Below are 27,055 nucleotides of genomic sequence, written 5' to 3'. Positions count from 1 at the left end.
TTCTAATTTAACAACAGACAATGTTCTGTATTGATTCTTGACAAAAGGAATAGGACTGACTTTGTTTTGAAATTATATATCAATAAAATCATTTTTTTTTTAAGAAGTCATATACTAGTACATGATCCAACAACCAGAACTTTCAATTTATTCAGTTCAACAATAAAAGGTTCAGACAGAATATGATTTGCTCATAATTTGTATCCATATTATAAAGGTAACGTTTATATATAGAGATAATATCAAACAACGATTAAACTTAAAAACTGGTTAAATGAAAACTGATTCAAAATACTGTACACAAAAGGCGAATATAAAACTTTTTAATGTTTATAAATTTAATCATTCCTCTCTTATAGTCCAATTTTATATTTTTGGTCGCTGTCATATCACCGTAGCTACGGTCAATGTTGCACATGTAATGAAACATAAAATCGAATCCTACTGAAAATCTGATCCATGAGATCATTTGCTGAAAATAAGAGATATTTGTCATAGAATGCTGCACTATTTGTTTGACATATTTATTTCAAGAAAAATACAGTTAAGTTTGACCTTTGACATGTGTCATCGCCCATTAATGTTACATTTCATATAAGGTATAGCCACGCCTTACTCTTAAATTTCAAAGTTTTGTGCCAAATACGACTAAGGTAATCTATGCCTGGGATAAGAAAATCCTTAGTATTTCGAATATTTCATACTTTTGCAAACAGTAAATTTATAAAAATGACCATATAATTGGTATTCAACATGGAAGTGCTGACTACTGGGCTGGTGATACCCTCGGGGACGAAACGGCAGGCAGCAGTGGCATCGACCCCGTAGTGTAAATAGTTATCAAAGGTACCAGGCTTATGATTTAATATGTCAGACGCTCGTTTTGAGCCCCAAAAAAGTGAAAAAGTATATTTAAACAAAACGAATTTGACTAACAGGTCGAACAACGGATGTTCTTAAACCCTGCTGACTGCCATTGGCGATTGCCAAATAAACGGATCGCAAGATGTAACAAAATGGATCTTTAATATCAATTTAATACCGAACAGAAAACAATAAACTTGCGGAAAAAATGGTATACCGCAAACATGAGTTGCAAAAATTTGTACACCATATCAGGATTTCGATATATATATATATCTGGAAATTCTAACATAATTGTAAGAGCTCGTAGGAGTAAAACTATATTTTTTACGAGAACATGTCAATGTAAGTGGAAATATAATTTTTTTCAATAATTTGAAGGCATGACCTATATAGGAACTAATTACACTCTAGCTCTAATTGCACCCTAAAGGCATAATCTAGCAACTAATTAGAAATTTCTATGTTTAATAATTATAGGTATCATGTGTTTAATGACAGAAAAACAAACACCTTACATAGATGGTGAAATTCAGCAAGAAAATAAGTCAACAGTTACATATTATATATTGTTATCTGATATTGATGGATACACAGACCAACAAAAAGAAACAGCAGCATTACGACTTGAGTTGGACCATGCGCCAGTTGAAAAACCAAGATTATTCCAACCACAGCCTTTCCCATCATGTAAGTTGGTCAAACTGTAAAGGGATAAAGTATGATATCAGTGCATAAAATTTTATTCGTAGTAAGTAATAATTAGTTTATGAAAAACACTTTTTCACATGAAACTATTAAATGTTTCGAATGTCAAATTGAATAAACTGTTTAATTTAAAACAAATATATATGGCAACATTCGATAAATTTTTACAAAGTTTATGCTGATCATAAATACAAACAAAACTCTTAATTTGACGGGAAAAAACTATAAACACTCTATAAGGAACTTAAAATCTACAGAAGGTTCAATGGAACACTGTATTACCTTTACTTTAGAAATCAACGTGATCGTTTACAGTTATTAATGTGTAAATTTAAAATTGTATGAAAGTCAAAAGTAATGGAAAACATACACCTTAGAACGCACTTTTAGCTCTAATCGTTAAAAGGGCAAATGTGAGACATTTAGCGTCAACGTTGTCGTGGGATAAAAAACAAGTAAATATATAATGTCTTTAAAACTATTTTAAATAGAGAAAATCAGACAGTGAAAATTGCTCCGAATATTAAGATCTGCTTCTTTTTATTTCTACGAAAATGATGAGATGACTTCAATAGACGTAATTGCCCCTAAATGTCGATTGTTGCTGATTTTAGTGATTTTTTTTTTGTCTAACCTCGACAAAGTTCAAAAAGCGAGACTAAGGGGTGCTTTTGCAGGAGGTATCAGCAGCAGCGACAACAATGTTTGAGTTTGTGTGATTATTTCTTTTTAATATTGTGAACCACTAGTGGTAAGCGAATTATAAGCATATGCAGTTGTATTAACATTAGCATTTCTATGGATAATATTTGGATCCGCTCTCTCGACCAGGGTTTATTGACTCAGAAACGTTTGCTTTGTTCCAAATGTTTAAGTTTGTGATTAGTTTAGTTTAAGCGAAACCACTAGTTGTAAGTCAATGATATTAGGTATGCAGATGTATTAGGATTTGCACATCTTATTTCCATAGACTGAGATAATCTGTATCCGTCCCTCAGTCATGTTGTACTGACTTTAAATGTTTTATATAAAAAAGAAGATGTGGCATGATTGTTTACAAATCAAACTTTGTGATAAGATCAGTTTAAGATGGACCATTAATGTTAAGTCAATGATATTTGATATGTATTTGTAAGTATCATTTCCATTGAGATGATATGGGCCCGCTATTTCATCAAGATTCATTGATTTTTGAAACTTTTGCACAATTAACAAGTTACAGTTTATGTTTAGCTTAGTTTTTAGGAAACTTGCTTAAGTCAATAATAATTGGTATTCAGTTTTAAAAGTATTGGCATTTCACATTGTAATGGAGGTTATCTGGTCCTACATCATCAGAATTTTTGATAGACATTTAATGTTTTGAATGGTTTTCATGTTTACATATTGCCATTTTAATTTCAACATTTGCATTATATTATCAAAATTACAAAAAGGCGAAACATAATTGTCTCAGTGTCAACAGATTATTTGCAATTGTCTAGATGAAGTATAACAGTGAGAAATTTAAAAGAACAAACACGAACAACAACCTAAGATTTACAAATAAGTCAACATAACCGAGCTATCATATTTTTACAATATTTTTAATTTTTTGCTAGCTTTTTCAAAACTACAATATATAGAAAAAAAACTGTAAAAAGCAAAACAGATTCATAAGACAAGATCTTCAACTAAATCTACATATATGAAATTGTAGACTAGACTTATTACCCTTAAATGTCCAACTTTTATAATCCATGGAGTTCGGCATACTGAAATCATTTACAAAACTATAAATTTAGGTACACAAAACCAAAACTTGCATGTGAAAACAGTGGAATACGCTGTATGGTTATTTAAGCCGAATAGCCCTTATGCATCTTTTGAAACAGTTTATTCCCATTTGTCCCACTTTTTAAAATTTAAGAGTTCTGATGGTTCAACATGAAAAGTTCTGATTGTCCCACATTATTAAATGAAATAAAATGTTAAATAAACAAGGTAGCTTTTGTTTGTTTGCTAAATAAACAAGAATTAAATATTGCACGTTAAAACTTTTAATTTATATCAATTTTGTATAAGTCTAAAATATTATTTTTTATAAATCATCAGATTAATGCGCTTTTGAAAGGTGTCTATGGTGTTACGTTTATTTATTAAAGTAAAATCAATACCGTAATTTTTATTACATTTTTTCCAAAGTTTTTAAATAAATTAAGAAATAACGCATGCAATTTGAAAATATTTAAACTCATTTACACTGTTCGCTATATACGCATTTGTTGATGGAGAGATGTTTCCACTAGTCTTTGCACTTTTACCAGCGATGCTACAGGACATAAACACAGGATTATTTACACTACACTGAAGACTGCTTTGCACCCAACGTCAGGTTCACCTGCACCCAAAAACTTTCTTCGTTGATTACGAATTCTGCTAGATCATCCTTTACAGGAATCACTATTAAAGGTTATTATACCAAATGCATTACCAAATGTATTTGGCGTAAAGTACAGTCTACATGACTCGTCATAACCTATAAAGAAGAACCAGACATTAATCAACTGATACACTGGACATTAGTTCGTCCTCTGGTACAAATGCATAAATAGAAGACGTCTGGTTCCATAGACTGGAAGACCTGGTAAATTCAGACTTAACGGCAAAATCTACTCCATGCTTCTGAACTACTTTAAAGAAGAGCAGGCATCAAACTAAGTGACCATCAGTCAGTGCCAAGCAGGGTGAGTACGACCAACAAAGAGAAGTACATACACACAACTCAATTAACGCCTACATGTACTCAAACATCATCAACAAAATGGTGAAGTTTTTTAGAATGCTTACAATGCCTCTTATTTGTTTCACTTGAACTAAATGTGTTGCAATTATATGATGTTTTGGGATGTTAATATTACATGTATGTATTATGTGTGCTTTGTTGTTGTACTTAATGTACTATGTGTTTTTTTTATATTTCTGTGCTTAATTGTAACTCTTGAGTACATTTATTTATATGTGAAATGAGTGGTGCTTAATATGTGCTATTTTATTACTTAATATTATTACTTTGTTTGAGTATACTTGAATTGTACCTATTCTGTGCAAATATAATATGTTAATATTATGATTTGTTTATATGTTTATTTCATATTTTATAAGTTACATTGATAAGTTACCTGTTATTACCTGCTTCATCACTATAAAAAAAAATTAATCCCTATCAAAACAATTCCCGATTGTCCCACATTTAAATTTCCTAATTGTCCCACAAACATATTCCCGATTGTCCCACAAAATTTCAGTACTTTTTAACCTGTATTTTCAAAAAGTTTGACAACCGGGAAGACACCTTTGAAACAAGCATGTTCAATTATAGATATTTTTTGTAACTTATATCCCTTTAATATTTTTCTTCTCTTTTTAACAAAGATGATATATAACAACTCCATTTAAATTGTGGAAACTGCATTCAAAGTTGACAAAATGCAATTTTAATTATGTTAGATGCAATCGGAATTTCAAAATAAAAAAAAAATATGAGTTAATGAGTATTTTACTTAAGCAATTTAAAAAAGTGCAACTTTTATATATGTCTTTTTAACAAACGAATGTAAAACTATGATATGATAAAATTATGGATAAATAAGGAAATAAAAATAAAACAACCCTTACTCTATTTTCGTTCAGTTGCATAAAGTTTATCTATAGTTGACCTATTATATAGATAGACAAAACTTGTTTTACGAGTTGTTTCGTCCACTGTTGATATTTCAGGAATCAAATACAAATAACAGCATTATTTTGATCTTTCAATTTGAATTAGATTATTAGGGGTGGGGGTATTTGGCGGTATGACTTTCTGACTGTTATAACCAAAGTTCAATCTTAACCTCGACTTTGAGAGTGTTAGATAAGTTTTTTTCCAGGGGAGGTCTTCCGAACCTTCCGAACCTACCAATCGACAGGTGGGAGACAAAAATATGTTCACTAAAAGAATTTCACATACATTTAGTAAAAATCTATATATGACTATCAATATCATATTCCTCAATCTATTGTAATGTTCTATGCATGACAATTGATATCATATTCTTTAATCCTTGTCCTTTTTCTGAGAGCATAGAAATTACTATATATTAGGATAAGAATAGAACAATTTATATAGGTACAACATTTGTAGTATTCTATCACAGATATGACTTTACTCGAACATTCATATTCAGCATAACAGAAAAATTTGAAGCCTAATTTATTTACAAGTTTGAATTGATACATGAACAGGTAATATTGACTGATAGATTAATATTGCTGTTTGTTATATTTTTGAAATGGCGAATTCATCATGCAAATCCCGAACAAGAACATAATTACAATACATACAGTAGGTAGGTTCTGCAAAGAAGTCAGCCGGCATTTCAACATTTAAATATCTATTTTAACTTACTAGAATCCATCAGTATTTAACAAGTACCTACTTGCAGATTGTTATGAGTAGGAAATATATAAGTGATGTGTATAACTCCTTGATTTAGAGCAATATTTTTAAACAATATGACTCTAGATAAGAAATCGCCATACATATATATATAATGTCTAAAAAAATAGCAACAATCAACATTCAATCTATTTAAGCGTGGATCAGTTTGTGAAAATAAACTGATACAGTTACTGACACCTTTTAACAGAAGGGCATGATTTTTCAAATCATTGAGAAAAACAAAAAAATGGGATACACAAGGAAGACAAAAGATAGAGAGATTTTGGATGCACCAGTTACGAACTTTTGAACCTGATGGACTCAATGAGAGAGACGAAAAAAGACTTAAAAACAAATCAAAACAATAATCTTGAAATTCATACAATTTATAGAATTTATACAATTTATAGAATTTATACAATTTATAGAATTCATACAATTAATAGAACATCAATAAATATGTAAAACTTTTACTCCAACTTTATGTAGTTTAAGGATGTTTGCTACTCTTGTTTTTGACTTTTTGTCAGATATTCGAAATCCTCTAGTTAACCGGATTTTCAAAGTAAAATCGGTTATTGATTTGTGGATGTACGGCGGGCGGGCGGGCGGGCGGGCGGTCGGACCGGCGGGCGGGCGGACCGGCGGCTGCCAAACTTTGTCTCTTCAATAACATGAAAACCCTTTGACATTTTTTTTTTTCAAATTTAAATACGTTGTTTCCTGCGACTAAATGAAGGTCAAGTTCAATTTTCACGATTTTAGCTTTTCTCGTTTGTGAGTTATCGCCCTTTTTAATATTCATAAGTGGTATTTTTTTGTGATTGAGTTATTTTCCTTTGAACAGAAATTGTTAATTATATACATAAAGTTTGATTACACTAAGCCTTTATAGATAATTTATCACCTGTTTATATGTCCTGTAATCAGTTTACTAAACAAATGGTTAATTTCTTATCTTGAGTGACAGATTTTTTTGAAAATTTTCTGTTTTCTAAGTGTTGATGATTAAAAGCTATAAGGAATAAATAAAGTCAGAAATTTACTGTTCATTACTAGACATTTTGAAGATAATTACAGATAAGTTTTATCGATTTTTAAAAGACATTGTATTAATGATAAATAAAATTTTTCATTTTTTTTTTCTTTGGTAAATTGTAAATTGTTTGTTATTCTGTAAAAACTAATTTTCTGAATGCTATATATATTTTTTTGATTAGGTGAACTTCTTTCAAAACTTAGCTTATATTGTCTATAAAATAAACATATATTTAGATTTCTGATTTTGGGCCCAGTTTTTAAGTTGGTCCAAATCGGGGTCCAAAATTAAATTGTGTTTGATTTCAACATAAATAGAATATATATAGGGTTCTTTGAAATGCTGAATCTAAACCTGTATCTATTTTCTTTTATAATTAGTTAGATAATACCAGATCGAGGTACAAAGGGTCCTAAATTAAACTTTTGTTTAATCAACAATTAAATTCTTGGGTTCTTTGATATGCTGATTTTAACAATGTTTGAGTGTTAAATCATATCTAATTTTAGAGAACTTAGTCATCACTGGTTGTTGTTATTATATTATTGATTATAATTATAAAAATTACAACATATCTAATTTTATAGAACTTAGTCATCACTTTACTGGTTTATTTATTATAATCATATCTATTTATCCAGTTTGAGTTATTTCCCTTTGCACATATATGGATAAAATTAAATAATTTTCATTTCAACTTAAATTAAATAAATATAGGGTTCTTTCAAATGCTGAATCTAAACCTGTATTATAATATTAGATTTTTGGGCCCAGTTTTCAAATTGGTCCAAGTCGGGGTCCAAAATTAAACTTTGTTTGATTCACAAAAATTGAATTTATGTTGTTCCTTGAAAAGCTGAATCTTACCATGTATTGAGAGATTTTGGATTGTGAGCTCCTTTATCAAATTGGTCCACATTGTGGTCCAAAGGGTCCTAAATTAAACTTTTGTTTGATTTCATCAAAAATTGAATTTTTGGAGTTCTTTGATATGCTGATTCTGACAATGTACTTAGATTTTGGATATTGGACCATAATACGTAATGTCCAATTTCAAATATTTCAGTTCTTTGACCACATTCATTTTGTGTCACAAACCTATGTTGTGTCAAATATTAAACCACAATCCAAATTTAGAGTAGTTTTAAGCTTAAATGTAGTGTCCATACTTGTTCAACAGTTCAGGGTTCGACCTTTGCAGAAAAATACGGTTTGCTGTCACTCTGACAGCTTCTTGTTTTATACATATAGTACCAATGCAAAAAAATCCCACTAACCCCTACTTTTCTGTTTATACTTTTATTATATATAGTTTAACTAGCCATTTATGAAAATCTTATAAAATCCGTGTTATTTTTTCATAGTGTTTGAAAGAAATGGACCTATCAATTTTTTCTGCTTTTTAAGTTCAGTTATTTATATACTATCAATTTATAACAGTCACTTAAAAAGCTTGGTATTTTTAAAAAGAGGAGCGAGCATCCTTAAGCTACAAACATATATTTTTTTTATAGAACATCAATAAATATGTTTAATTTTTACTTCAATTTTGTGTAGTTTAAACTACAAAAATATTTTTTTGTCATGCATCCGATTTCACCTTGAGAGATGCACACGCCTGATGAAACTAGTTTGTCTAGCGAAATATTGCGTATTTCTATTTAAAATCTAATATAACTTTTTCATGTATCAATTAGCGTGTTTAAGTTATATTCTTAGACATTCATAAGATTTGTCAGATCCTGTACGATAGATAATTGAGCTGATCTGTAAGAATTCCATCTTCATGCCTTATATATCATGTGCTGTGTTACGACGCTAGATAAAAACCGACGAGGAAAGGTAATATCCGGCCACCGAAATATTTATTATAGTAGAGCCTAGGTGGTCGAGTGGTCTAGCGCGTCGGGCACAGTGCAAGGCGATTTGGTGCCACGATAACTCAGTAGCATGAGTTCGAATCCCGGCCAGACAAGAACAAATAATTTGCTTCCGCAAATTTACAGATCTAACATTGTTGGGCTGATGTTTAGACGAATAATATATACAGAATGTGTTTTCAGCGTTGTATCACCATCACTGATGATCCGATGGATGAAATCTGTCGTAGAGTTGTCACTGATTCAGACGTACTTATAATATAATTATTTCTGTGATTGCATCCTGCATTAATTTGTAAGATCCTGTACGATAGAAAATTGAGCTGATCTGTAAAATTCTATCTTCATGAATTATATATATATCATGTACTGTGTTACGACGCTAGATAAAAACCGACGAGGAAAGGTAACACCCGTCCACCGAAAGCTTTATTATTGTAGAGCATAGATGGTCGAGTGGTCTAGCACGTCGGGCACAGTGCAAGGCGATTTGGTGACACGATATCTCAGTAGCATGAGTTCGAATCCCGGCCAGGAAAGAACAAAAAATTTTGCTTCCGCAAATTTACAGATCTAACATTGCTGGACTGATGTTTAGACGAATTATATTTATATATAAACAAGTCTAAATTGAAAACAACGTTCAAACCTATGATTGCGTTGGATAAAAACCGCAATTTTTATACGTGTGCATGTAAAAAAACATTCTTGTTAGAGGGGTTTAAATACAGCACAAACAACAATTTCCAAAAGACCAAATGAGTGAAAAAGTATATTTTAACAAAACGCATTTGACTAACAGGTCGAACAACTGATGTTCTATAACCCTGCTGACTGCCATTGGCGATTGCCAAATAAATTGATCACCAGATGTAAAAAATGGATCTGACATATTAATTTAATACCAAACAGTAAAAACAATAAACTTGCAGAAAAGATGGTATACCACAAATATGAGGTGCAAACATTTGTACACCATATCCGGATTTCGACAATTAATGTCTCTTCAGTGATGTTAGGAATCGAAACGGTATTTGGAAGGCCATATAATTTACCTCAATTAAGGATGAATATATACATATATATATATATATATATTTAAAATGTTAAGTCGTTTGCTTCCCCTATTTCAATGCTTTCAATCAGAATATCCATATATTAATTCTGTTTATTACTTTGCCTTGATTATTTTATAAATTGTATACATTTATCTTTGTTTATTTGACAGTGTTATACATAGGGGGAAGAGAAATAAATGGTAGATATCGTTATCCTTCGTTTTTTGACCGTCTTGTTGATAAATGGGAAAAAGAAAGGAATGGTAAATATATTAATCCTTATCTAATTTTTTTAGTACTTGTGTGCGCTATATATTTCCTTATCCGTTTGTATAGATTGATTAGGAAGTGCTTGAATTTTGTCATTCTATTGTTGTTTCTGGCATAAATACAAATAACAGATTTACAATTAGTCCTTTGGTTTGCACTCACGTTTTCTTCATTGAGTGAAAGGAGACAAAAATATCTTCACTAAATTTGTTTGTATTGTAACAATATCTAAATATCACTATATATATATATATATATATATATATATCATTTTTTGTAAATTTGCTTCAGTCATTGTCTATTGATGCCTTATGCATATCAGTAGATGCACACATTTCTTGCTGCTTTACGAGATCATGTAATTCCCTCGCTTTTTGTATGTTATCTTGATTTGTCTTCTTTATCAATTTATGAAATTTGAACATCAGTAAACTACTGTTAACTTATCATTTATTTGAAATGATGCATAAAATTGTTTACAAAAATCATCCTCTTCTTTGTAAGAGATGATTATATTTAAATACATATTTTTTGTCAAGTCCAATGGTCTTGATATTTCATAATGTATTACCAAATGAAAATAACACTTTATGAACTCCCTGCGTTTAAACTACTTTTCTTGATTTCTTTCACCAGGAACGCTTAAATCTACACATTTTAAAACCTTCCGTATATAACGGGCATATTTGCGATTTGTAAGGTTTATTAGTACGGTTTACTGAGTTCTTTTTTTTTTCAATCATCGTTTTTCCTTTCAACATTTTTCCTGTAGAGGAATATTTGAGCAAAGAGAATGCCTCTAGTTTTGAAATCATTATGTCAAATAATCATTCACTGAAAATAGAAGCAGCCATTTTATTTATTTCAATTATCATAATAATGAAATATTAATGGATTACTTAATAACCTGCCTTAATGTCCCTTTGGTATCCTTCGCCTCTCTTAATATAAACTAATTCCTTTATCTTTGTATTTTACAGATAAAATTCCTACATTGATGAAAAAGATTGAAGGAATACTAAACGATCTTATAGGTAAATCTTCTCTTATGGTTGTGGTCTGTTATCTATTTTCCACATGAAGAGATATCTCTCGTATCACGCTGAACGAAGTATGATATGAATAATTAATTACATTACATGTGTGTTTCATTATAATACGTTATTCTGATTGGATAACAGCAATCTCGCGTCATCCTGAAATAAACCTTCATTTCAAAATGAAATGTAACATTCATGCTGACACGAGTTTCCACAATAAAGTGCACAGGTAAATAAAGGAAAAACTTGATAGAAATCGTGTTTTCATGATCCTAGCAAAAAAATGTAATTATAAGTATTGAATCGTCCTTTTAGTAATTTTATAGGATTGTTAAAGCATTAACCGTGCGCACATAAGACTCATCAGTGACTCTAGAATCGTGCAATGTGTTACGAAATTGCTACATTTCCATAAGCTATACGTTAGGTTAATGATAACTTTCAAATGTGACATTTGAATAAGTAAAACAAAAATACCGAACTCCAAGGAAAATTAAAAAACGTCTTAGGAGAAGTCCATAAAAACAGACAAAATCAAACGTTATCAATCAACGATTCGAGTGAAAAACAATGGCAAAAATACAAAGAAACAGATTTATAATTTGTCCTTTGGTTTGCACTCACTTTTTCCGCATTGAGTGAAAGGAGACAAAAATGTCTTCACAAAAATGTTTTGTATTGTAACAATATCTAAATATCACTATATATATATCATTGTTTGTAAATTTGCTTCAGTCATTTTCTATTGATGCCGCATGCATATCAGTATATACACACATCTCTTGTTGCTTTACGAGATCATGCAATTCCCTCGCTTTTTGTATGTTTTCTTGATTTTTCTTCTTTATCAATTTATGAAATTTGAACAACAGTAAACTAATGTTGCCTTAACTTATCATTTATTTGAAATGATGCATAAAATTGTTTACATAAATCATCCTCTTCTTTGTAAGAGATGATTATATTTAAACACATACTTTTTTGTCAAGTCCAATGGTCTTGATATTTCATAATGTATTACCAAATGAAAATAACACTTTATGAATTCCGTGCGTTTAAACTACTTTTCTGGATTTCTTTCATCAGGAACGCTCAAATCTACACATTTGAGTACCTTCTGTATATTACGTGCCTATTTGCGAAGTGTTATGTCTATCAGTACGGTTTACTGAATTCTTTTGTTTTTTAATCATCGTTTTTCCTTACAACCTTTTACCTGTAGAGGAATATTTGAGTAAAGAGTATGCATCTAGTTTTGAAATCATTATGTCAAATACGCATTCACTAAAAACAGAAGCAGTCATTTTATTTCTTTATTTATTTCAATTATCATAATAATGAAATATTAATGGATTACTTAATAACCTGTTTTAATGTTCCTTTGGTATCCTTCGCCTCTCTTTATATAAACTAATTCCTTTATCTTTGTCTTTTACAGATAAAAATCTTAAATGTGAGGGATTGATTGAAAGAATACTAATAGATCTTAAAGGTAAATATTCTCTGATGGTCGTGGTCTGTTATCTATTTTCCACATGAAGAGATATCTCTCGTATCACACTGAACGAAGAATGATATGAATAATTAATTACATTACATGTGTGTTTCATTATAATACGTTATAATGATTGGATAACAGCAATCTCGCGTCATTCTGAAATAAACCTTCATTTCAAAATGAAATGTAACATTCATGATGACACGAGCTTCCACAACAAAGTGCACAGGTAGATAAAAGAAAAACTTGATAGAAATCGTGTTTTCATGCTCCTAGCAAAAAAATGTAATTATAAGTATTGAATTGTTCTTTTAGGAATTTTATAGGATTTTTAAAGCATTGACCGTGCGCACATAAGACTCATCAGTGACTCTAGAATCCTGCAATGTGTTACGAAATTGCTACATTTCCATAAGCTATACGTTAGGTTAATGATAACTTTCAAATGTGACATTTGAATAAGTAAAACAAAAATACCGAACTCCAACAAGGTAAATCAAAAAACGTCTTAGGAGAAGTCCATAAAAACAGACAAAATCAAACGTTATCAATCAACGATTCGAGTGAAAAACAATGGCAAAAATACAAAGAAACAGATCTATAATTTGGCCTTTGGTTTGCACTCACTTTTTTCTCATTGAGTGAAAGGAGACAAAAATATCTTCTCAAAAAAAAATTTGTATTGTAACAATATCACTATATATCAATCATTTTTTGTAAATTTGCTTCAGTCATTGTCTATTGATGTCGCATGTATATCAGTAGATGCACACATTTCTTGCTACTTTACGAGATCATGCAATTCCCTCGCTTTTTGTATGATATCTTGATTTGTCTTCTTTATCAATTTATGAAATTTGAACATCAGTAAACTACTGTTAACTTATCATTTATTTGAAATCATGCATAAAATTGTTTACAAAAATCATCCTCTTCTTTGTAAGTAATGTTTATATTTAAATACATACTTTTTTTGTCAAGTCTTGATATTTCATAATGTATTACCAAATGAAAATTACACTTTATGAATTCCGTGCGTTTAAACTACTTTTCTGGATTTCTTTCATCAGGAACGCTCAAATCTACACATTTTAAAACCTTCGGTATATAACGTGCCTATTTGTGAATTGTAAGGTCTATTAGTACGGTTTACTGAATTTGTTTTTTTTTTTAAATCATCGTTTTTCCTTACAACTTTTTACCTGTAGAGGAATATTTGAGCAAAGAGTATGCCTCTAGTTTTGAAATCATTATGTCAAATAAGCATTCACCAAAAATAGAAGCATGCAGTCATTCTATTACTTTATTTATTTCAATTATAATAATAATGAAATATTAATGGATTACTTAATAACCTGCATTAATGTCCCTTTGGTATCCTTCGCCTCTCTTTATATAAACTAATTCCTTTATCTTTGTCTTTTACAGATAAAAAACTTACAAGTGAGGGAATGATTGAAAGAGTACTAATACATCTTCAAGGTAAATCTTCTCTTATGGTCGTGGTCTGTTATCTATTTTCCACATGAAGAGATATCTCTCGTATCACACTGAACGAAGTATGATATGAATAAATAATTACATTACATGTGTGTTTCAGTATAATACGTTATTTTGATTGGATAACAGCAATCTCGCGTCATTCAGAAATAAACCATCATTTCAAAATGAAATGTAACATTCATGATGACACAAGCTTTCACAATATAGTGCACAGGTTAATAAAAGAAAAACTTGTTAGAAATCGTGTTTTCATGATCCTAGTAAAAAAATGTAATTATAAGTATTGAGTCCTTCTTTTAATAATTTTGTAGGGTTGTTAAAGCGTTGACCGTGCGCACATAAGACTCATTAGTGACGCTAGAATCCTGCAATGTGTTACGAAATTGCTACATTTCCATAAGCTATACGTTAGGTTAATGATAACTTTCAAATGTGACATTTGAATAAGTAAAACAAAAATACCGAACTCCAAGGAAAATTAAAAAACGTCTTAGGAGAAGTCCATAAAAACAGACAAAATCAAACGTTATCAATCAACGATTCGAGTAAAAAACAATGGCAAAAATACAAATAACAGATTTATAATTTGTCCTTTGGTTTGCACTCACTTTTTCCTCATTGAGTGAAAGGAGACAAAAATATCTTCACAAAAATTTTTTGTATTGTAACAATATCTAAATATCACTATATATATATATCATTTTTTGTAAATTTGCATCAGTCATTTTCTATTGATGCCGCATGCATATCAGTATATGCACACATTGTTTGCTGCTTTACGAGATCAAGCAATTTCCTCGCTTTTTCTATGTTATCTTGATTTGTCTTCTTTGTCGATTTATGAAAATTGAAAATCAGTAAACTACTGTTGCCTTAACTTATCATTTATTTGAAATGATGCATAAAATTGTTTACATAAATCATCGTCTTCTTTGTAAGTGATGATTATATTTAAATACATACTTTTTTGTCAAGTCCAATGGTCTTGATATTTCATAATGTATTACCAAACGAAAATAACACTTTATGAATTCCGTGCGTTTAAACTACTTTTCTGGATTTCTTTCATCAGGAACGCTCAAATTTACACATTTGAGAACCTTCCGTATATAACGTGTCTATTTGCGAATTGTTATGTCTATTAGTACGGTTTACTGAATTCTTTTTTTTTTAAACATCGTTTTTTCCTTACAACCTTTTACCTGTAGAGGAATATTTGAGTAAAGAGTATGCATTTAGTTTTGAAATCATTATGTCAAATACGCATTCACTAAAAACAGAAGCAGTCCTTTTATTTCTTTATTTATTTCAATTATCATAATAATGAAATATTAATGGATTACTTGATAACCTGCCTTAATGTCCCTTTGGTATCCTTCGCCTCTCTTTATATAAACTAATTCCTTTATCTTTGTCTTTTACAGATAAAAATCATACAGGTGCGAAAATAAATGAAATAATGCTTAAATTACTTCAAGGTATATATTCTCTGATGGTTGTGGTCTGTTATCTATTTTCCACATGAAGAGATATTTCTCTTATCACACTGAACGAAGTATGATATGAATAAATAATTACATTACATGTGTGTTTCATTATAATACGTTGTTTTGATTGGATAACAGCAATCGCGCGTCATTCTGAAATAAACCTTCATTTCAAAATGAAATGTAACATTCATGATGACACAAGCTTTCACAATAAAGTACACAGGTAAATAAAAGAAAAACTTGATATAAATCGTGTTTTCATGAGCCTAGCAAAAAAAATGTAATTATAAGTATTGAATGCTTCTTTTAGTAATTCTATACGGTTGTAAAAACGTTGGCCGTGCGCACATTTTTACAATGAAGCCTCCCGCGCTTCATACAAAATGTACTTCGGTCAAGTCTTTTACACCCCAATAAATTTACAAAAAGAGGCATTCAATTCTTAAGTGAAAACACATCAAAGATCCCAAGCTTATGACTTTGTACGTCAGACTAGAGTTTCGTCTACATAAGACTTATCAGTGACGCTAGAATCCTGCAGTGTGTTACGAAATTTCTACATTTCCATTAACTACACGTTAGGTTAATGATAACTTTCAAATGTGGCATTTGAATAAGTAAATCAAAAATACCGAACCCCAACGAAACTCAAAAACGTTTTCGGAGAAGTCCATAAAAACAGACAAAATCAAACGTTATCAATCAACGATTCGAGTGAAAAACAACTGCTACCTCCCCCCTTTGAATGAAAGTTGATTATAGTTATATTGACAAAATTGGGATTGCACATGCACAGGAAATATTGATTGATTGTTAAATGCTTATTATTAAAAGCAGCAAATAACTCAACCATATCAAGAACTTGTACATATATGCGATTAAACAGTATGTAGGTTCTGAAAGATATGTGCTCTGGCATATAAAGGGTGAACATTTTGGACTGTAGATGGAAACCTGCGTAGGTTAGATACTTGTAACAACTTGTCTGTGTAACAGGCCATCAGGGGACCTTTTTTCATCTATTTGATCCTTCATTTGAAAAAGACATATACGCTCAAATCTAAACATTTGAAAGCCTTCCGTTGTGTTGTCTGCGTTTAGTTAATGACTGTTCTAAGTATCGAGCTGTTTTTCGAGGATATTCAGACAATAATAAATTTAACTTTTCACTGTTATTCACCTATATGTCACATGTAGGCAAGATAGAAGCGGTGTAATGAGATTTTTTTTAAATCGTTGCTTTTCCTAACGAATCCTCAAATGAATGCAATATTTGAGTAATGAGTAAATCTCTTGTTGAGATATTGCCAAGTTATATAAATATTATTTTCCTTCCTTTATTTTGAATCAATCAATGAGAATAATGAAATTTTGATTCAATGAATTCATTTAATCTGAACTATTTGGTGAACTTCATACCTTTATCTTTATTTTTGACAGGTGCATATGATCAGATACCTTTTGAAAGAACACGAGAAGGTAAAACTAGTAATCATTAACTAAGCTTATGTGTACTTATACAAGCCATATATAGATATAAGAAGATGTGGTATGAGTGCCAATGAGACAACTCTCCATCCAAGTCACAATTTGTAAAAGTATAAACCATTATAGGTCAAAGTGCGGTCTTCAACACTGAGCCTTGGCTCACACCGAACAGCAAGCTATAAACGGTGCTTGAGTTATTGTATTAATCAATAAGAGAAAGTTTCCCGTTTTTTTTTCTCTCACTGTTGTTGTTTTAGGCAACAAATACGAATAACAGTTGTCCTTGATCCTTGGAATATTCGATTATGGGTAAATGTTGTGCTTTATAATGCTTATATTTGTGGCATTCAGAACATGCTGAAAGTTATTACCAGAAACACAGAAATTCTTTCTTCTATTTGTTTCAGGCAACAAATTTAAATAACCATATTATATTTGTTCTTGTTTTCGCATTTCATAACTGATACTTGAATGATTCTAAACAAGGAGACACAAATATCTTCACTATACACAATACCTAGTATATAGTATTACAATCTACTGATTGTTATCACATTAATGTAAAATTATATTCCTCAGTCAGTCAGTTTGTCCGTTCATCGTCATATTTGTATCCTGAACTAATTGATACATTTCACAGAATCTAACTTGCATGATGTACTTATGCAACTACTACTTTATCTTTCATCCAAATGATTTTTGGGGTTTTCATATATTTTGACATGACAAGTACTGTCATATCCGAACACTACAGCACTCGTGTTTTCATGAGCCTAGCAAAAAAAATGTAATTATAAGTATTGAATGCTTCTTTCAGTAATTCTATACGGTTGTAAAAACGTTGGCCGTGCGCACATTTTTACAATGAAGCCTTCCGCGCTTCATACAAAATGTACTTCGGTCAAGTCTTTTACACCCCAATAAATTTACAAAAAGAGGCATTCAATTTTTAAGTGAAAACACATCAAAGATCCCAAGCTTATGACTTTGTACGCCAGACTAGAGTTTCGTCTACATAAGACTTATCAGTGACGCTATAATCCTGCAGTGTGTTACGAAATTTCTACATTTCCATTAACTACACGTTAGGTTAATGATAACTTTCAAATGTGGCATTTGAATAAGTAAATCAAAAATACCGAACCCCAACGAAACTCAAAAACGTTTTCGGAGAAGTCCATAAAACAGACAAAATCAAACGTTATCAATCAACGATTCGAGTGAAAAACAACTGCTACCTCCCCCTTTGAATGAAAGTTGATTATAGTTATATTGACAAAATTGGGATTGCACATGCACAGGGAATATTGATTGATTGTTAAATGCTTATTATTAAAAGCAGCAAATAACTCAACCATATCAAGAACTTGTACATATATGCGATTAAACAGTATGTAGGTTCTGAAAGATATGTGCTCTGGCATATAGAGGGTGAACATTTTGGACTGTAGATGGAAACCTGCGTAGGTTAGATACTTGTAACAACTTGTCTGTGTAACAGGCCATCAGGGGACCTTTTTTCATCTATTTGATCCTTCATTTGAAATGACATATACGCTCAAATCTAAACATTTGAAAGCCTTCCGTTGTGTTGTCTGCGTTTAGTTAATGACTGTTCTAAGTATCGAGCTGTTTTTCGAGGATATTCAGACAATAATAAATTTAACTTTTCACTGTTATTCACCTATATGTCACATGTAGGCAAGATAGAAGCGGTGTAATGAGATTTTTTTTAAATCGTTGCTTTTCCTAACGAATCCTCAAATGAATGCAATATTTGAGTAATGAGTAAATCTCTTGTTGAGATATTGCCAAGTTATATAAATATTATTTTCCTTCCTTTATTTTGAATCAATCAATGAGAATAATGAAATTTTGATTCAATGAATTCATTTAATCTGAACTATTTGGTGAACTTCATACCTTTATCTTTATTTTTGACAGGTGCATATGATCAGATAACTTTTGAAAGAACACGAGAAGGTAAAACTAGTAATCATTAACTAAGCTTATGTGTACTTATACAAGCCATATATAGATATAAGAAGATGTGGTATGAGTGCCAATGAGACAACTCTCCATCCAAGTCACAATTTGTAAAAGTATAAACCATTATAGGTCAAAGTGCGGTCTTCAACATGGAGCCTTGGCTCACACCGAACAGCAAGCTATAAACGGTGCTTGAGTTATTGTATTAATCAATAAGAGAAAGTTTCCCGTTTTTTTTTCTCTCACTGTTGTTGTTTTAGGCAACAAATACGAATAACAGTTGTCCTTGATCCTTGGAATATTCGATTATGGGTAAATGTTGTGCTTTATAATGCTTATATTTGTGGCATTCAGAACATGCTGAAAGTTATTACCAGAAACACAGAAATTCTTTCTTCTATTTGTTTCAGGCAACAAATTTAAATAACCATATTATATTTGTTCTTGTTTTCGCATTTCATAACTGATACTTGAATGATTCTAAACAAGGAGACACAAATATCTTCACTATACACAATACCTAGTATATAGTATTACAATCTACTGATTGTTATCACATTAATGTAAAATTATATTCCTCAGTCAGTCAGTTTGTCCGTTCATCGTCATATTTGTATCCTGAACTAATTGGTACATTTCACAGAATCTAACTCGCATGATGTACTTATTCAACTACTATTTTATCTTTCATCCAAATGATTTTTGGGGTTTTCATATATTTTGACATGACAAGTACTGTCATATCCGAACACTACAGCACAAGTTAATTATTTAAAAGAGTTATGCCCCTTGAAAACATTAATTATATTGAAAATTGCATCGTTAGCGCTCTCATTTGTACAATTCTTGCCAGATTTCTATGAAACTTATATCGTAGGTTTATTATAGCAATGTCTTGGACGAGTTCAAAAATCAGTGCCGTTCAATTATTTTGAAAAGAGTTATGTCCCTTGGAAACATTAATTATATGGAAAATTGCATTGTTAATGCTCTTGTGTGTTCAATTCTTGTCAGTTTCTAATGAAACTTGTATCATAGGTTCATATCAGCAATGTCTTAGACGATATCGAAAATCAGTTCCGATCAATTATTTTTAAAAGAGTTATACCCCTTGGAAATAAAGATTATATTATAATTGCATTGTAAGCGCTCTTATATGTACAATTCTTGCCAGAATTTTTTGAAACTTCAATCATAGGCTTATATTAGCAATATCTTGGTTAAATTTGAAAATCAGTGCCGATCAAAAAATTTTGAAAGAGTTATGCCCCTTGGAAATATTAATTATATGGAAAATTGCCATATGCGTGCTCTAATATGTACAATTCTTGACAGATTTTTATGAAATTTAAATTATAGGTTTATATCATCAATGTTCTCCAAGAGTTAAAAAATCAGTACCGATCAATTATTTTTAAAAGAGTTATGCCACTTGAAAATATTGATTATATGGAAAATTGCAATGTTAGCGCTTTCATTTGTTTAGGTCTTACCAGATTTTTATGAAACTTATATCATAGGTTTATATCAGCAATATCTTTGACACTTTCAAAAATAAGTTCTGATCAAATATTGATATTGAGTTATGCCCCTTGGAAATATAGATAATAATGGAAATCACATTGCATATACTCTGAAGCCTTCATTTCTCTTAAGATATCAATAAAAAGTTTTAAAGAACAAAAAAAAAGTGTTTTTTTAGTTATTGCCTTTGTACCTTGGATAAATAAAATATGTGCAACGCAGGGGACATTTGAACTCAGTTCTTTTATTGGCAATTTGTTTTTTTTAACTCATAAACTCCAATTTGTGCATTGGTAGTTGAATACTTGAATCATGATACTAATCAAGGTAACGAATAAAAATTGAGGGAATTGCATGAACTCAAAGTATGAAAGTATCAAGACAGATGCATTGACAGAATAAGTGTCTTCTATTATGCATAACAGTAACATCATCCACCATAAGAATCTCACACCCCTTTTAATGAAGTCTGTTTAGTGTGTAAACATGCATATTTATTGAGATATTCAAATGTTTAATAATTGGGCTGCTTTGAAATGGGATGTTGTAAATTGGAAAGTTTCAACCATATTTGTCATAGATTCTAGTCATCCATCTGTATCAATGTTAAGGGTAAGATTAAGATATGAAGTAAATTTAATTTCAAGTTCCCTGTAATATATGATATGCTAGCGTTCACTGAAATGTGTGTTATGAAGTGAAATGACATTTTCAACATATCTGAAAGTGAAATTAAAGAACTTTGCAAGGTGCTTTTTTTCTAAGGGTATATTTTGTATGAATTCTGCTCTGTATCAATACAAAACAAAGTAGACCAGTAGGGGGTGCACAGTTAGTATCCATTGGAATATAGATTGTCTGTTGGAATATCAATCTACCATAATCACCAATATGATCACAAATGGTTATTCTTATCGCAATAAAAGTAACAACATATAATACCATGTAGTATACATTTATTAATCCTTAACATATTCTATTTCAATTTTAGAAAAAGAAAAGAAAGAATATATTAGGTAAGAATATTCGATATTGCCAATGATGAATCGAACACAACAAATATATGGTACGTTTTTACTAAGATATATTTACAGCTCATTGCTAATTCTAAAACAATCAAAATTGTAGTTCATCATTTTTATATTTTGACAATTTCATCGTATCAACCTACAAAGCCACTTTATTAGAAAGACTGAGTGTTTGGTGCTACTTGGTATATGAACTAAGTATTGCATAGACAGGAGGCAATTTAACAAAACTCAATATGATTTAACACACTACAAAAAATTCAAATTGAATGATGTGCTATTGGAAAAAAATTATGTCCAAGTATATAGACAAATTGAAACAATATTAGGTATTTTATGCCCTATTGTTGAAATTAGCACAGGTTGCCAAGCATTTTTGACACATTTTCATTTTCAATAGCTTATGCTTTCATATCTCTATTTACCTCTTGTTTAGACCCTTTTTTGTGATTTGTACAATTTATTTTTATCTTTCTTCTTACAGGCAGCTGTTTTTGATGGTGTTGTTAATCGTTATATTAAAGAATATAAGTGGGGATATCAAATGCAGACAAACAAGTTGCAGAAAGTATCCATGTTTAAATTCAATTCTGTATCTTCTTTGGCAATCCGGTGATGTTGAGGTGAATCCTGGGCCTGCAAATTCCACTACATACAGAAACTGGTTGTATGAGATTTGTTCAATTGTCCGTAAAGCCATAGCAGGAGTTCCAGCTGAATGCAAGATGAATAACATTTGGAAGAAGAAACCAGAAAGCTGGCCACATGGGGAATTATATTTCGACCCAAGAAATAGCAAAGGACTGACTGTGAATAAGATTGAGGACTTCCTCAAAATTCTTATAAATTGTTGTGATGATACTAGCAAATTATCACAAGAGATCAATACTGAGATAGATACATGGAATTATCAGCAGAGTAAGGACAATGATGAACTGTTACATTTGTGTAGAATGAGGAAGTGTCTCAAGTCAATAGAACAGGTCAACAGAAGCTTGAAAGTATTACAAAGTCATTTATTAGCTGATGAAGTTCTGATAATTGAAGTTGATACCTGTATACGAATATCATTATCTTATCAACCAACTACAGATCAGCAACTTATCACACACACAATATATAGATCCGAAGCCACCCGAAAGATAGCAACTTTTCTGTGGAAAATCTTACATGGAAAAGACCCAGAAAAAAAATATGACAATATCTGGACAAAAAAGCCAGATTGGTGGCCATTGAATGTTAGCTTTTACGATCCGAACAATGGAGGTAAACGATGTGCTGAGAACGAGGATGCCATGCTTGTTGAAACAATAATTACAAAGTGTAAAGAAAATGAAATAAAATTACAGCAACCATATAAAGATATTGTCGAGGCTTGGCTAGACGATGACCAAACGTTGCTGTCAAAACTTATGTCAAGGCATACAGCTACATCTGACCTAAAAAAGGCAATAATGAAATTGCACGAAGACAGATGTCTGAAAGATTCAGAGGTTGACAAACAGTTAAGAGAGCTGGGTCTTCATGTTAAATGTGATGGAAGTATTCAAAATGCTAAGTCACAAGTAAGTATGTGTATCTGCATTGAAGGAAAACAAAAGTATATAAAGTACATTTTTAATTACCTTAATTTATTATTTAATCATTCGGGTAGAAATTCGTTCAGTTGATCTGAACAATTGAGAACTAAACAAAACCAATAAGGAATACATCATTAACTCAAAGTCTATTACTGTATATGTCTCATTCTGAAATTTACGAAGTTATAGCTATGAATAGGAACTATGCTGTGTAAAAATAGTTATTCTTTTTTGTATGTTTTAACATTAAATGTCATGGCAGTATTCAAAATTCTGACCAGGCCCGAATATGTGGTTCTATACCATAACACCAACCTGGAAATAACTCTAGCACCAATAATTCGCATGTATTAACAAATAAAAACACTAGATGTTAACACTGTCTTTTTTCCAGAAAAGGAAGATGGCGAATACAGTGAAAAAACATGAAACCAAAAGAGCAAAACAGGTAAATAAATTATAAGAAGGTGTTCCTTTTGTCATGAGAGTCGTGACTAGATTGTAGGACTGAATGACAGGCCTATGTTTCACACTCTGGGCCGGGCAATTTTGACGGACATTATTTACACGGAAACCACACTTATAAATTTATAATATATACATATATAGATTTATAATACAATAATTACATTAGATGTATGTTTCATTATAATGCTTTATTTTGATTGGCTAACATCAATCTCGAGTCATTCCGAAATTAACCTTCAGTTCAAAATGAATTGTTACATTCATGATGACACGTTTCCACAATAAAGTGCACAGGTAAATAAAAGAACAACTTGATTATAATCGTGTTTTCATGATCATAGCGAAAAAATGTAATTATAAAGTATCGAATGCTTCTTTTAGTAATTTCATAGGGTTATAAAAGCCTTGACCGTGCGCACATTTTCATACAAAATGTACTTCGTTCAACACTTTTACACTCCAATGAATTTACAAAAAGCATTCAGTTCTTAAAATAAGTCTATTTCTAGCGACATGGATATATTCAAAGACACATGATACAATATATCTCTGGTATCAAGAAATAGTGTCCTAGAACATTGTAGTTGTCTTTTGTATAATATAAAGTGAAGCATTGCGGAGCATGTAAGGATTGGATTTGAACTCTGCGACAGAGATTGATTATTTCTGACTACCTTAGTCACGAAAAAATTGCAAAACACAAAGAAATAATGTATGTATGAAATATTCAAGTTATTTTAAATTACTATTTTCAGAGTGACCATGAAGATGCAGTGGACACTACACTGAAGGAATTATTACCTGACTGTTCAATTGGTCAACTGTTAGACAACCAAAGTGATTCGTTTCTGCTGGACAAGATAAGTCAGAACATACCAGATTTCCTGGGAGATGTAGCTGACGATATACAATTTCACTGGACATAAACTGTCAAAAATACAAAGTAATTTTGGCTGAAAGGTCCCTAAATATTTTGATTTGGAAAACAGATATTGCTTATATAACAGTTTTAGTAAAATGAATACTTTGGAATTGGTTAGGTTCACTTTTCATGTATCATTTCAGTAGTATTCTACTTTCAAATATATGAATGCTATATTAATGCAAAACAATATGACAGGATGGACATCACAAACATTAAAACCTGCATTTAGATATTTTTTATAGAAATATGCTACTATAACAAAAATCACAACTCATTAATTCCAAATAACTGTTCATTGTCGAAGCCCCACATATTGTTTTATACATATGTATGTGTGTAATTGCGTTTTCATATTTTATTTTTAATGTAAAGTTCTGAACAACCTTATTGGTCCACATTTTTAATAAACTTTTATTTCATGTCTTTTTCTATCATCCACAACAGTCCCATTTATATGTATATATGTATATATATATTGTTTTAATACGTATTATTATTGACAATAAAAGTTTTGTACATAAATCCTGTCATCATTCCTGGAGTAACATTTGAATTATTCTTTTATAACCATAGCACCAGTGTTGTTGTTAATGTGTTCTCTCCAATCTAGATAGTTTGGGATCGGGATAGATCAGGTATTTAGTTTGATGTGTCATGTTCCAGAATATGACCCGCGTTGAACTTGAATTCACACTTGATTGGGTTTATCTTTCGTGTGACTGTGAGGATGCTGTTTTTTTCAGAATAAAGCTTCATTTCCAAAAATTCTTCTCGTTTTGACAGTTTCTCCGACTGGTCTGTTGTAGTTTAAGATTTGGCGGTCGTTGTCCGAGGAGATGGTCAAATAGACTAACGTATCGTCACCCAATAGTCTTTTTGTAAAGTGAATTTCTTGTGGTAGGTTATTTATGAAAAAAAGACATAGGCTGGGTTCTGAATAATGACAACAGTTAGTATACCGCTGTTCAATAGTCATAAATCGATTAAGCGAAAACAAATCCGGGTTACAAACTAAAACCGAGAGAAACACATCAATTATAACAGGAAAACAACGGAACAACAAAACACTGAACTGCAACAAAATTAAACGCCAACATACATAAAACGGACTATTTGATATCAACTGCCATATTCCTGACTTGGTACAGGATATTTTTTAAAGAAAAAATTGTGGGTTGAACTTGGTTCTATGGTTAGCCTAAACCTCCCTCTTATATGCAATGTTTAAACTGGTCCTTGTGCTACTCCAGACTACTTTTACTGTGTCTACAGCTAGTGTTCTGTTTGTGAGAAATTCCTTTCATCACCTCTTAGTCTTACTTCTAATGTCGTAATGGTGTCGTAGTTCATGTTGGAGTAGACTGTGGGACACGTTGTCTAATGCTTTTGAAAAGTCTAGAATTAGCACATATGTTTTTTGCCCATTTCCAGGTTTTTTTCTGAAATCATCAGTACCCTGAATGATTTAAGATGCGTTTCACATGACCAAGGACTTGAAGCCATGCTAGGAGAGATTATAGGGTTTTATTTGCCTCTGCATGTTTCATGATGTAATCCAGTATTATGAGCAGTTGACATTTACAAGTTTAAAATGTTGATTGTGCATTATTTTAAAACAAAATTTACAACGATGACAATGATGATGACGATGATGGTGATGACGACGATGATTACAATAAAATATTAATGTGATATGAATATGAGCCCAGGGGCGGATCCAGCCATTTATAAAAGGGGGGTTCCTAACCCAGGATAAAGGAGGGGTTCCAACTATATGTCCCCATTCAAATGCATTGAACCCCCGGAACCCCCCCCCCCCCCCTCTGGATCCGCCACTGGAGCCTGCTTTGTACTAGACACACTGATTGATTCACAAGGTTACATTCCAGAGGAAAACAAATCATTCTACTACGAAGAACATTTTTCTGACTCCAAGCTGACTGGTCTCAGTAGGTATTCTCCTAAATGATGTGTGCTAAAAGGAGCAGCACAAATACCAATTTTCATGAATTTGATCCAGTCAGGAATTTGCCCATCCAACTCAAAGGTAAGCACACAATCACGAGTTCACCAAGGCAGTTACAACTACCGTTATAACATGTTTGTTAAGAAATGATTTAATTAATAATTTATCAATATGGTTATGCTGAATATGGCTCATCATCATCTTCCTCATTATTATAACCTTCCCTACATTATGTTGGGCAAATCTGTTCTATGTAAGCCTTGTTCTTTCTGAGA

General features: G+C 31.2%; 1 protein-coding gene across 1 annotated transcript; it reads left to right on the top strand.

Annotated features, from left to right (window-relative positions):
- The first annotated feature begins 10,194 nt into the window (after positions 1–10,194).
- Positions 10,195–25,336, top strand: LOC127715478 (uncharacterized). Its single transcript, XM_052221539.1, has 10 exons — positions 10,195–10,274; positions 11,262–11,315; positions 12,760–12,813; positions 14,248–14,301; positions 15,747–15,800; positions 17,253–17,291; positions 21,805–21,829; positions 22,326–23,406; positions 23,816–23,869; positions 24,645–25,336. The coding sequence occupies exons 2-10, from the start codon at positions 11,279–11,281 to the stop codon at positions 24,813–24,815; spliced, it is 1,569 nt and encodes a 522-aa protein (XP_052077499.1). The 5' UTR covers positions 10,195–10,274; positions 11,262–11,278; the 3' UTR covers positions 24,816–25,336.
- The last annotated feature ends 1,719 nt before the right edge of the window (positions 25,337–27,055 follow it).

This window comes from Mytilus californianus, unplaced genomic scaffold, assembly GCF_021869535.1.
Source record: "Mytilus californianus isolate M0D057914Y unplaced genomic scaffold, xbMytCali1.0.p SCAF_9, whole genome shotgun sequence".
Taxonomy (NCBI): Eukaryota; Metazoa; Mollusca; class Bivalvia; order Mytilida; family Mytilidae; genus Mytilus; species Mytilus californianus.
Note: the sequence above shows the minus strand (reverse complement) of the source record. Positions and strands in the feature narration are given on the sequence as shown.

What these genes read in the sequence shown, in the direction of transcription:
- LOC127715478 (XM_052221539.1), top strand. Translation starts at nt 11,279, where the DNA reads ATGAAAAAGATTGAAGGAATACTAAACGATCTTATAG. An exon ending in AGTACTAATACATCTTCAAG is followed by an intron (nt 14,302 to 15,746) that starts GTAAATCTTCTC and finishes TGTCTTTTACAG; the next exon opens with ATAAAAATCATACAGGTGCG. An exon ending in AATGCTTAAATTACTTCAAG is followed by an intron (nt 15,801 to 17,252) that starts GTATATATTCTC and finishes TATTTTTGACAG; the next exon opens with GTGCATATGATCAGATACCT.